Below are 12950 nucleotides of genomic sequence, written 5' to 3' on the forward strand. Positions count from 1 at the left end.
TTCACGCACTGATGCAATAATATCTTTCAGATTTTATAACATCATATATGACGATGACTGTAGCGCGTTCGATGGCAGAAACACTTATACTGATATAGCCGAAAATGTTTCCTTCCGTTTACCATTTGAGGAGGACATCGTCGCGGGCATTGTGGTCACAGGGGGCGTCGTCACAAACGCCTAAAGCACTGGCACCAACATCATCCGTCAAGCGCTATCACAGTGCCACCATTGGCATTGCATTTTCCGCCATTTTTGATTCAACTTGTGTGCTCAGATAGTGTTTTTCTTTACTCAAAATTCACATGCTTGCCCCGCCAATGAAAAAGATTATATGTTTTATGTGCTCGACTGGTGCGGCGTTCTGATTTTGCCATGCTGTCCCCAGAAGGCGTGCTGGCTTCCACCTATATGTGCAGCCGCGCTCGTGCGTGCTTTGGTAGGTCGCTGCGGTGCGCCCAGCTGAAAACCTGCGTTGACCGCCTTTGGGCCACCCTAAGTTCATCTGCAGTCGGCTAGACCGCCGCCTGGGTCCCGCCTGACCAGGCGGCCTGCGGCCCGGCTAGCCATGGTCTATCTGCAGACCGCCCCCCTGTGCGTACGCGCGGGCCGCCTGCCAACCGCCGGGCAACTTGGTCCACGGGCGGTCTGGGCCCTCCTGGGGTGTAGGCTCACATCTATATGTTTGCTTTTGTCAAAAAAAAGCATTTATGGCGTTCAAACATGCGCGAGAAATTTGCAAGTTGTGAGAAAGTTCTGTGCAAGTTCTTTTAAACATCTTGCATAGAACTTCCACAAAACTTGCAGACTTAAGAAAGTTATGTGTGAACCTAGGCTTCCCCGCTTTGAGGACTCAGTTTGCCCTTGATGAGATACATACAGCAGGGGGTTGTGAAAAAATTAATTAAGCAAGATCCGTGCAAGATTTCTTGCACGGATCTTGCACGGATCTTGCACATCGGTTTTGCAAATTTCTTGCACATGTTTGAACGCCATAATTGTTCAAACCTCTATTCAGTCTCAGATCAGTTCTTTTTTTGGTTTGTTATTGAAAAGGCGTGCCTGGCATGCCCCAGTCCCGAGAGCCACGCGCTTTGTTAAGGGTGGTGTTATGTTTAAGCTGCACTGTTATAGTTATGCGATACAGATCACGTGATGGGCTCTGAGGTGAAAGGTGATCTGAAAATTTTGGAGTCTCGTGCAATTGGCTTCACCACATTCTTCAAACAACTTGCTCGTCAATCATCAAAAGTACACAAACATTGATGGCCAACTCAGGCTCAGGTTCGAAAGCCAACATCAAGGCCGTCATCTTTGACATGGTAAGTCTCTAGCTGATCTTCTCCAGACCTAATTCCAGAAAGTTTAAACTGACATTCATAATTTTTTTTCAGGACGGCTTACTGATAGATTCTGAGGTCAAGATTCTATGGACCTAAACAAACCCCGAAATCTGTGAAACTTAACCCATAAATTTTTGTTAACAACAGACCATTTATACCACCATCACTAACGAGATCCTAGGACCATTCAATAAACAACTTACTTGGGAAATCAAAGCTTCTTTAATGGGTAGACCAGCATTTGAATCGGCTGCTTTACTTGTTAAAAAGACAGACATACCGATCTCAGGAGAAGAGTTTACATCTAAAATGAAATCTCGTCAACTTGAAATGTTTCCGAATGTTAAACCGATGCCAGGTGCTGAGCGACTTGTTGAAAATCTTCACAAAAATGGAATACCCATGGCGGTATGTACACATAGTCACTATTGATTGATAGATTTCAGTGATCTTGAATTTTACTTGATGAAACCATTGCTTTCTCATTCAGATCGCCACTGGATCAATTCGTCAAAACTTTGATCTCAAAACCTCTAATCTAAAGAACTTATTTGCCAAGTTTGGTCAAAACGTAATATGTGGAGACTCACCTGAGATGAAACGAGGAAAACCAGATCCAGATCCATTCCTTTTGGCTGCCAAGAAGTTCCTCGGCTTAGAAATCTCACCAGACCATCAAGGCAACTTTAATCCTTTGAATCAAACTCAACTTGATCAATTAAAAGGTTTACGTCCAGATGAGATCTTAGTCTTTGAAGATGGTATACCAGGAGTTCGAGCAGCTAAAGCAGCTGGTATGCGAGTGATTTGGGTACCTGATCCAGAACTTAAGAAACTACAACTTTCTCAAGGTATGGAAGTAGTTGAAGCTGATGAAGTCCTTGACTCTCTTGAAGAGTGGGATGGGGCAAAATGGGGCTTACCACCTCTATAGTAAGATGGTCAGGACGATTCAAGCAGATATCTCAGCGATCTTGGGTGCGAACTTTCCGAAGCATACCCTTTTGTATCTTGCCCCTGGTCTGATATATAGTATCTTGATGTCAATTCATGTATGTGTCCTCTGACTCTCAATGAAATGGTCAAATTGAGAAGAACACTGCCCAACACCCTGAAATGGTTTTTGAGGGATCTTTGACCACCAATTCATTCCTACATTAGCCCAATGAGTCATATCCAATCACCATTATGACCTCTCCATCACATCCCAAGTACATGGTACATGAAGGAACCCAAGCAGAGTCAAACCCTTCAAATCATGTAGTCTGTATGCGGAATTTGACAGAACTTTCATAGAATCATTGAAGCACAGCAAAAGGGTTTTCAACTTGCTGACCAGAAATGACAAAAGAGCTCTAGAAGTAAGATATAGTGAAGCATCATTGCATACTTTTCTGAATATTAGCCTCTAAACATGTACACAGTCTCTGTCCTTTTGAAGTGGCGAAAACCAGGCTTTGAACTGCAAAGCTCAGGATTGATTTTGATATTTCTTCAGGCTTACCAGACATGGCAGAGAGGTGTAGAAGCATTATAACTCGGCACGAGGATGTCGAAAGGTGATTGAGATTGATCAATGCAAACACTTGTTAGAATGCTTGAGACTGTCGGTCACCAGTGGGTAAGCACCGGCTGGACTGTGTTTATTGTGGTGATGTCACTCTGCGGCCCAAGATGACTGGCAGGCTCACAAGGTCAGGAGCCAGACCTGGCTTTATGCAAGGCATACTTACGCCATGTGACTAATGCTCAAGAATTACACAGTTCTCGTCGGTCATTGGAGGCTTCACTGGACAAGTGTGTATAGCCATCGGTAAAGCAAGCATAACAGAGGTCACAAAGTCTGCGCGCGTGACTTGGTGAGACACGCAAGCTGATTGGATCAATGAACAGGTCATTATCGTGAAGGGAAAAGGTAAATCAAAAGAATAAATTGCTACTCAGTCTAAATCGAATTCAACGGGTGGAAAGAAATGAAACTTGACACGACTCAGTACCATCAACAACGCAAGTGAGGAGAAGTGATCTCAATAACAAGTTCCTGGTGAAATTTTGATTACCAAGCAGAATCGAAACAAAGGGTCCATTGTTTATTCACTTCCAGGAACAAAATTATAAGAGAAGATCAAACAGAATAAAAATCAATTACAACGAGGATGTATCCAAGTAGCATCAGATCACATCCGCTCCAAGTAAAGAGATGACTGCGAGTTCTCAAAACATGAAGCGAAGCGGCACACTAGGAGACAGCAAGTTGAAGGTAAAATCCAACTTCTCATGCAAAGACAGCGACGGCAGCAGCAACGGCAACAGCCATGATTCCAGCACTGCGGAGTCAATAGGAAAGTATTAGCTGTAGAGATATAGCAGTGATAGATAGTAGACACAAAAGTTCACGTACGCGGAGCGGGAGGCTTCACTCTTAGCATCAGTGCTGGCTGAAGAACCAGTGGTGTTAGTGCCAGCAACAGGCGTAGTTGTGCCAGGAGAGGTCTTGGGTGTGGTGCTAGTAGTGTTAGTGGTCGATGAGCCTCCAGTGGTTGATCCGGTGGTTGATCCGGTGGTTGATCCAGTGGTTGGGGTGGTTGGGGTGGTTGGGGTAGTCGGGCTAGTGGAAGAGCTGCGTGAGCATACACAAGCATACAAAAGCAAACAGAGATAAGAAAACGTAGAAGACCTGAAAGTCTTGAGCTGGAATTACTCACGGAGCCGAAGCAGTCCCCGTCGTAACGGGGGAAGTAGCAGTGCCAGTACCAGTACCGGAGGTACAGGTAACTCCAGAGGGAGCTTTCTGGACGGTAAACTTATCAGAGTAGTTCAAGACACCAGCACTGTCACGGATTTGGACCGTAACGTCAGTGTTGGCAGGTAAATCGGCTTTCCTAAAAAGGTCATATAGCAACAAGGCAAGTCAGAAAGGATCTCAAAAGGCGTGATGCAAAGATATCGACTACGAACCATGAGAAGCTGGTACCAGTTTGTTGACCGAGGTCTTCAAGAGGAGTACCAGTTGGTTGGCCACCAGGGATAAGTGACAAAAAGTAAGGAGCTTGACCACCAGACCACTGTGGAACAAACAGCAGAGTTAATAGTGTATTCCAAGTACAACGAGAGATTCAAGTAGGGAGAGCTACTTACACTGAGCTGAACAGGTAAGCACTGAACCACAGAGGCTGCATTGATAGATTCATGTTGATTAGATTCGAGAACTCGTAAGGGTATCGAAAGCTTCGATAACGATGACCAGATAGACAGGACTTACTAGGGGTGTTGACCATGACACCCTGGGCAGCAGCACCAGCAATAGCCGTAGCAAGGATGACGAAGGAGGTAAGACTCATTATGAAAGTTTATAAAGTGGATGTAAGGGTGGTGATGGATTTAAATTTGACGTGTCGAAGTGAAAAACGGTCAAAAGATGCGGAAAAGATGGACGATGGTTAGATTTATAATAAAAAAGTAAGATTGAACGGTAGGGAAGGAGGAGAGAGAAACGATGAATTCAAATTGGTATTTAAGGGCTGGTTTCGATATAGTGTGGGAATGATCGATGATAGGTTGAGAAGGAGCAAAGCAAAGCAAAGCAAAAAAAAAAAAGGTGAACGCTCAGACTCTGAATTGAGCTGCCCGATTGGGTAAGAGTTTGATGAAAAGAAATTTAAATTTAATTAAGTAATAAGCTGTTTAGTGAGAATCTGGCCTGAATTAACCTAAAAAACTCGACAATTATCATGAATCTAGCTACATAAGCACTATGTACCTACATACTAGTGGAGATGCGTGATGGATGTTGAAGCGCCATGGACACACACCTACACACACACACCAAATCGGAACCGACTTTCAAGCTGACCTGACTCTGATCACATCGGGCTCATCAAGAGGGGTGAGTGAGACCAATCGAATGAAGGTCAATGCTGATCTGCTTCGTGACTACGCGCTCACGGATTGCGAAAGGCATCACTCAAAACATCTGAAATCAAAACTGAAGGTAGACCCAAAAGTCAGGATACCTAGCGTTAAGGGTAATTACTTTGGAGGGTTATGTACTTGAATTTAGAAAAGTCCAAAATCGGTTTCGAAGTCTGTCATTCCAGCTCATTCGTCAGTCCTCTCTCGTGCATGAAGTTGATTCTTTCGTTTCTGTTCTCTCGGCAGAATCATTCCTTCGGGTTGCGTCATCATGACATTCTGTATTCAAAAAAGGAGGCGCCCAACTCTAAAAATGAGGGACTACAGTCGCCGCTCGATATAAGCAACCTTTTAAATGCAGAATACCTGATGCTTAAAGGGAGCGATGCATCACTTCGAAGTAAGCATAAAAGCATATTTGGGAAGAAATTGACCCTAATGCTTATTTCATCAAAGTCAAAATTGCATATGATTTTTATTGTAATTGGCATAGATACATCATAGATAATAAAAAAGCATACAAAGCATAAGAGGGCATACAAAGCATAAGAGTGTATGTCTAGGACAACGACACAAACATTTAAGACATCTGGTTTTATTCACCTTCATGGAATAGGCTTGGGGCAAAGAAGTCGGTGATACATTTTTGATTCACAAATTTGAAGCGGGCAGTACTAACATCATTTCGAAGCGAGTGTAAGGCTGTGATGTGCTTTCTCCAGTCGGGTCCATGATCATCCAAGTCGCATGGTTGATGGTTCAGCGCGTGAATGATACTGTTGATGGCAGCAGAGACTTGAGAAAGTGGCATCGGCGGGAGTGTGAGAGCACTTTGATCATCATCGTCCTCGGGATCGTCGGCGCCTACAGGTGTATCGGATGCACTAGCTTGAATGATTTCTTTATCTGTTGGCATAACCAACTCGTGATTGGGTAGTTGATTTTCAATCTGAGGATTCAAAAGATTTTTAATGCTGAGCCGATGGTCGGATCGGCATTCATCTACACCAGGGGGTAATTTTCTGTCGGAATACGAGCGAAATAGTGGTTGTGTCGAAATCTGGCCAAACGCTGGCCGAAATACCAGCGTTTGACCAGATTTTGGCTGGTATGGCTATACCAGCTGATTTCTGGTTAAATGCTGGTATTTCGGCCAGAAATCAGCTGGTCACTCGGATGGTCGGTCTGGCGAGATATTAGGGGTTGGGCGATATTTCGACCAACCGGTTTTGCGCCTCTGAGAAGCCTAGCGAAAGCAGTTGAAGATGGTGGAGAACAAGTTTTATGGGTTTCACACATCTCTTACGGATCTGAGCTCAGGGCCGAGAGTGTTAAGGTGATACCCAGGCAAGCTTTGGCCTGAAGAGAAGGGTTAGGGGATCTGTGAAAGGTGCAAAAGGCGTGTTTGCATGGCTTGTACTTCAAGCCCAGCGGCGCAAATCGATTTTCCCTGTAAGACTTTTGAACGGGTGAAGCTTTGGACTTCTGAAGACGCACTTCGTACCGGTCTGTATTTTTGCAAAGCAAAAAGACGGATCAAAATGTTGGTTAGTTATGAGTGGCTTTGGTATTGCTTTCGAGCAATCTCCAAAGCATTCCTAAAATATTGAATTGCGACTGAATTGCGTTAGGAAACCGGTTGGTCGCTTTTTCGCCCAACCCCTATTGACCAGCTCTTTGGCGAGCAGAACACCGCCACAAACCGGTCTTTCGGCCATCTTTTCGAACGTTCAAGAAGATGGCCAGAAGATGGCCGAAAGACCGTACAGAATACGGCCGAATGATGGCCATCGAGTTCACTGGCAGACTCGATGGCCATCCATTACGACCAACATGGATTGATGGCGGAAGTGAGGGTCGTACAACCCTGAGAATAGGGTCAATAAAACCGCGGTAAATGCAGTGAACAGGATGTTGATTTTTTTGAGAGCTTCAAACCGAAGAAGATCGATGATTTTTGCCTAACGTATAAAAAATAAAAAAGGCGAGACGCTGAGAGGAAAAGTTGAGAGGAAATTTGAACAGCAGGAAAGTTTGACAGCCAAAAATCCAGATGGAGAAGGGGTTTAACCTGCAGTTAAACTCATGTCCACCACGGGAGGGTCTTTTGTCAGAAATTGGCCTGACGGCGTCTGAGAATGGTCAGGTCAAAAATCAGCCTCAAGACCGACTCGCAGGCCATCTATAGGCGGGCTGCAGCCAGGCATACTGCCGGAGTGCAAATCTGTCCAAAATTAATATTGAGGAGCGGTCTGCAGGCCATTGATAGGCGGCCTGCCGCCGGGCACCCTTTACGCGGCCCAATCCGGCCAGAAATGCGCCTGCAAGTGGCCAATAGACCGCTTCCAGTGGGCTGCCACAAACGTCGCTCAAGTTGCAAAGTCCGCAACTCCAGAGATCTGTCAGGTCAAATATCACACGTTCATCCCTGGCCTCCTATTTGAAAAGGAAAACCTTCCCCAGTCTTTTTTCCACTCCAAAGAAGAGACAGTCCAGTTCAAACTTGTCGTGCTCTAGGTAAGTGTCTATTCTCCTTCTCTTACTTCCTTTACATGAACACGTACATTAAATGATTGATCTACAATTCCACAAGACGAAGACGCAATGGATTCCATTTGTTAGACAACAATTGTTGTTTCAAGATCCATCGGTCACTCCTTTGGAAATAGGTAATGTATCTTCAACTTTAACTTTGATAAAAACATTCAAATTGTTTCCAAACATTCGACCTTATTGTTCGATTCAAGGTTTTCAAACTCCTTCTGATGATGTTAACTTGGCACTCATTCCTGAAAGATCAGATTCGATATGTCAGCGTTCAATCATCACCGTGTCCATTTTCTAACTTCACCAAATCAATCAACACCAACACCCTCATCATCATCAAGATACACCAAATTATCAAAACTATCAAAAGCTATAACAACTAATGCAAATCATTTCAACTTGAATCATGATCTCATCAACTCATCAATTCATTTAAATCATTTTCATCATCAAATTACTCAAACTCATCAAACTCATGATCTTAATTCTAAGTCGGGTTCATTAATCAAACTTTCAAATAAATTATTCTGTTTTCAAACTTCAAATAATCATCAAGAACAATTATCTTTGACTGAATTTGAATTATCAATATGTGTCATTAAATCTCAACTCGATCCTATTGAAGATTTTATTCAAATAAGTGAATTATCTTCAAGTAAATGTAGAAAGGTATTTTCTACTATCTTGATGATCTTTCTGAATTTTGGAAATTAATTCTGATGATTGTTTTATCGGTTGAATTAGTTAAGAGTCAATTATCAAAAGATGAAAGTTGAAATCAAAGAAACGAGAATGAGAGAAGTGAGTCCAAATCTAAATTAGATTTACTTTATTCAAAGGATAATTGAAGCTTGACTAATTTGATATTATGGTTTTAGCATATCTCAGCTGATGCAGAACTTCCAATCCTTCAATTATCTAGATCATCAGAAACATCTCAAGAAAAACTAGTCTTAGTAGAGTCATCATAGATGAAGCTTTAGCTAAAGAATTAGGTGTTCTATATCATCATCAAGAAAAACATTCAACTCATTCATCCATCGATTCGCTTCAATCTACTGCTGCTCATCATCATCATCAGCCACAGTCACAGCAGCAGCATAATCCTGAATCGAATCATACTCCCATCATCAACAATCATCATTCATCTCGTGATCGGAGTTCACTTTATAATTCAGATGGGCTTCCTACTCGATCTGCTTCATTTAGTACCACCACTCCAGTTCGTACTCCTCAACTACAACGACCTAATCCCACTTCATCCTCTCTCAAACTATCAACTTCAAAGTGACGTTGGACTTGCTTTCCAAGGAAGCCATCATGGTGCGAATGCCTGGAGGCGGGGGAAAATCAATCATTATATTGGTCAGTTTTTTCTCTTTGAAGTTTTTTTTTGCTGTGCGGAGTTCCTCTGCCTTATCACACTTGTACATAGACTGTTACTGTGAAATCAATCGTACGTTGGATATCATGTAGTGCTGTCGCTGTTGGTGCGATCAGCAATAGCTGATCTGAGCAATCGCACCCAAGCAAGTGAGTCCGAGAGCTGAATACCCGGCTAATGTGTCGGGCCATCAAGCCTGATGACCGTCAGCAGCCAAATTGAAGCCGGCCTGCAGGCGGAAACCAGCCGGCCTGCAGACCGAGCCACCTGGCGCCTGGCAGACGTCTTGCGTGAGGGCCATCTGCAGACGGCCTGCCCCTATGCAAGCGCTGGCGGTCTGCAGCTGGCCTGCCATGGCCGCCTGTAGCCGGCCAAGACACCTCTGTGGTGTCCTTGATCGGACTTGCTATTGATATCAAAAAGTCACACCTCTGCAAAGTTCTTATCGAAATAATTCAAGTTTTTGATCCTTTTCAACCATCAGTGGCCTCGTTTTGTGATGTCTGCACCAGGAGAGCCACCACTCGTGGCAGAATGTAAGTCAAATCACCCTCGATAGTATGAGCTCGAAGGCTGAGCTGTTGTGGTCAGATTTTCGCTCAATCTCGGATAGGCCATCGCATCCTTTGTACATATGTACACTCTGTGGACGAAAGCCCTTCTCGTCTTACATTACTCATTCCAAAAGCAAAACTCACAAATCCAACGTGGCTAAGCTGGAAGTGGACAAAATTGAGATGAACTTGCCAAATCCTTCCCTAGCTTCTGGATCAGGATCGGCCGCAGTCAATGCGATGAATTGGACAAGCGGCGACGGCGGCGACGAAGACGATCCACCGGATGACGGAATCGGAACTCACTCAGATGAAACAAATATCTGGAATCAGGATGACTCGGCCCTCTTTGAAACCCCAGCTAATACTCGTATTGAGGTTGAGGAGATTGTTCATGAAAGGCCTGATTTGATCTGGAATGCTATCTACAACCTTGGAATCAGAGAAGATGATGAAGAGGACAATGATGTACCTCCTCAAGAGCCCAGATTGGAAGAACAGGAAGATGAGATTGTGTATAATGATGATGATGATGATTTAAATAAAGATGAGTCTGAATCTGATGAGTGGTATCCATTTAAAAAGAAGGAGGTGCGTTGAAATTCCTCATCTCCTTCTCTTTATCTTGGACCATTGTATTTGTTTGTTTGTTTTAATTTTTTGAATGCTGAAACACGTTTTTGTTTTTATTGAAGCACCTTGTTGCAATGTTGATTATAGGTTCTACTCGTAGTGTACTTTCTCGATTACTATATGAGAAGATTAGGGAAATCTTAACTATCTGTGCAGTTTATCTTCCTACCTGGAAAACACTGCAAAGTTTACGAAAAAGTCTTAAAGAAAAAATGGGCTTAACTGTTACCAATACTCGGAGTGTGTTAGGTACTCCATGCTTTACATTACCAATTAAAGAAGGAATTACTCTGGTAATTATAAATTAATTCTTGATAAAGACAAAACCACACAACTGATTTTGTTTGTTTTTCTAGAACTTGGCCAATCCAGACATTAGACCGCATTTGATTACAATTCCCGAACTTTCTACAAATGAACCAATAAATAGACTTTCTCAATCTAAAAAGTGGCGAGAGGGGATCAAAAAAGAATTACGAACACCTATGATTGAAACTCGACACGGTCATTTTTATATCTACGAACCCGTTCAACTTCTCTCATCCGCTGTATTCGAGCTTTTTGTTCCAATTTTTTTTTACACAGACGGGGATAATCTTCTTTCAAAGTGTCTAACCACAAACATCTACAACAACTCAGTTACACAAGGTCTTGATATCTGTATTTATTCTGAACCCGATTTCTCTTCGGAAAATCTTATCACCGTCAATGCAAATGATTTCTGGCGTCCAATTTCTATGGTATATCTACCAGATGGGAGAAAGCTTAGAGATCTATGTGGATCATCTATGTATCGTATGTATTTATAATCTGTTAATGGAATCAGACGTATTCTAATGTAATTTGTTTTCACTCTTTTTAGAATCAACTGCAACCGCATTGCTTCCAATTCCCATCGAAAATCCGTGGAGATCAAAAGCTAACGGACGATTAATCCGTCACATTCCCATCACCTTGTACTCGGATGATACATCAGGAAATCAATCAAAAAAGTATAACAGTCATATGTCATTCTATTACACTCTGAGTGGTCTACCTACAAAATTATCAAATCAAGATTATAATATTCATTATGTTTCTACATCAAATGTTGCAAGTGCGCTGGAACTTGGAGAACCAATTGTTGATGAGCTTACGCAAGTCTCATGATTTTCAAATCCATCTCAAGTTCGAATTTTGATTTTCTTAAATCTCATCTGCGTAGTTCTCTGGCGACGGATGGCTTTTCAGCGTACGATTGCAAAATCGATCAAGAGGTCTTAGTCATGGTCGTAGTACTATGCTATCTTGGAGATTCTCCAATGCATGCTGAGATCTGCAATTGTATCAATCCGGGAATTACTCTTACCCCGTGTCGAATATGCAATCTTCGAGTGGATAGCAAATCTGAAAAGATGACAACAACTTATGTTCAACAATTTGTCGGTCTTGATGAAAATTTTCAACGTGTATGTCCATATTTTTATTTTTGATAATTTGAAAAACATAGAGATAAAAATAGCTGATTTTCTTTATCAAAACTTGTAGCACCCTCTAGCTTTTCGCGACTGGAACAACACAAAAGAGTTAACAAAATATATTTGGAACTTAGGTAGTAGCTTACATACAAAAGATGAAATTACAAAAGCCCGACGTCTACATGGTACTCGTGATACAGTGAATGAAAAGTTGATGAATCAAGTTCTACAAGTTTTCGATTCAAAGAAACCTGAAGAATCACGTCAGTTGTGGCAAGATCTTGACTCAAAATTTGGTTCTCGTGTTTATAATCCCTTCCTTCGGCTACCCGGTAAGCTCAATAAACATTTAATTTGATGTTCCTTTTACAGCTGACATCTTTTTTCATAGGTTTTGATGGACACCACGACACACCGGTTGAGGCGCTTCATGTCTATCTTTTAGGAGTAGCAAAGTATCCCTGGCAAGAGTTAATGACTGAACTCTCGCCGCTCAAGCCGGGAACTCCTCAACACTCAACTATCATGGCTCGATGGGCATCTTTTGATACGAAAGGACTGAACATCCCACTGATCATACCAAACGCATTCATCCAGTATTACAAGAGTCTTGTTGGAAAGGAGTATCGAGTAATCATGCAAGCTATTCCTTTTATTCTATTTGAGGAAATCAGTAGAGAAAAAAGATACTTTTGGAGCGCGCTTATTTCTTTAGCCTCATTAATTTTTCAGAACGAAATCTCAAATATGGATCGTTATCTCATTGAACTTCAAAGATCCGTTGACAACTTCCTTCTCGGTCTTGTTGGGTCTAATGCACGCTGGACAAACAAACCGAAATTTCATATGCTCACTCATTTACCCAAATCAATTCAGTGGTTTGGACCTTGTCATCTAGTTGCTACTGAAATTTTTGAAAGCTTCAACTTTGTATTACGGAAAGCTTCAATTCACTCGAATCATCTAGCACCTGGACGTGATATTGCAAATTCCTTCAACAGCTATCAAATGATTGTTCACATTCTGTTAGGTGGGACATGGTATGATCAGAAGCTTGGTCAACGGGTTTCTGCCGGAAGTGCAGTTCTCAATTTATTTTCAACAAACAAAAACCTTCAAC

At 42.4% G+C, this 12950-nt stretch overlaps 3 protein-coding genes across 3 annotated transcripts; 2 read left to right on the top strand and 1 right to left on the bottom strand.

Annotated features, from left to right (window-relative positions):
* Positions 1–1319: 1319 nt before the first annotated feature.
* On the top strand, positions 1320–2277 carry MELLADRAFT_53667 (uncharacterized protein; the record flags this gene model as incomplete). Its single annotated transcript, XM_007415445.1, has 4 exons — positions 1320–1322; positions 1395–1418; positions 1491–1751; positions 1834–2277. The coding sequence occupies 4 exons, from the start codon at positions 1320–1322 to the stop codon at positions 2275–2277; spliced, it is 732 nt and encodes a 243-aa protein (XP_007415507.1).
* Positions 2278–3222: 945 nt separating this feature from the next.
* Positions 3223–4882, bottom strand: MELLADRAFT_73055 (uncharacterized protein; the record flags this gene model as incomplete). The annotated part of the gene is made up of 6 exons (XM_007415509.1): positions 3223–3670; positions 3745–3963; positions 4049–4225; positions 4302–4408; positions 4482–4516; positions 4606–4882. The coding sequence occupies 6 exons, from the start codon at positions 4682–4684 to the stop codon at positions 3619–3621; spliced, it is 669 nt and encodes a 222-aa protein (XP_007415571.1).
* Positions 4883–8063: 3181 nt separating this feature from the next.
* On the top strand, positions 8064–9093 carry MELLADRAFT_111208 (uncharacterized protein; the record flags this gene model as incomplete). Its single annotated transcript, XM_007415446.1, has 3 exons — positions 8064–8471; positions 8547–8603; positions 8725–9093. 3 exons carry the CDS (start codon positions 8064–8066, stop codon positions 9091–9093), a joined length of 834 nt encoding a protein of 277 aa, XP_007415508.1.
* Between the last annotated feature and the right edge of the window lie 3857 nt (positions 9094–12950).

The sequence above is a fragment of the Melampsora larici-populina genome (genome assembly GCF_000204055.1).
Source record: "Melampsora larici-populina 98AG31 unplaced genomic scaffold MELLAscaffold_51, whole genome shotgun sequence".
NCBI lineage: Eukaryota > Fungi > Basidiomycota > Pucciniomycetes > Pucciniales > Melampsoraceae > Melampsora > Melampsora laricis-populina.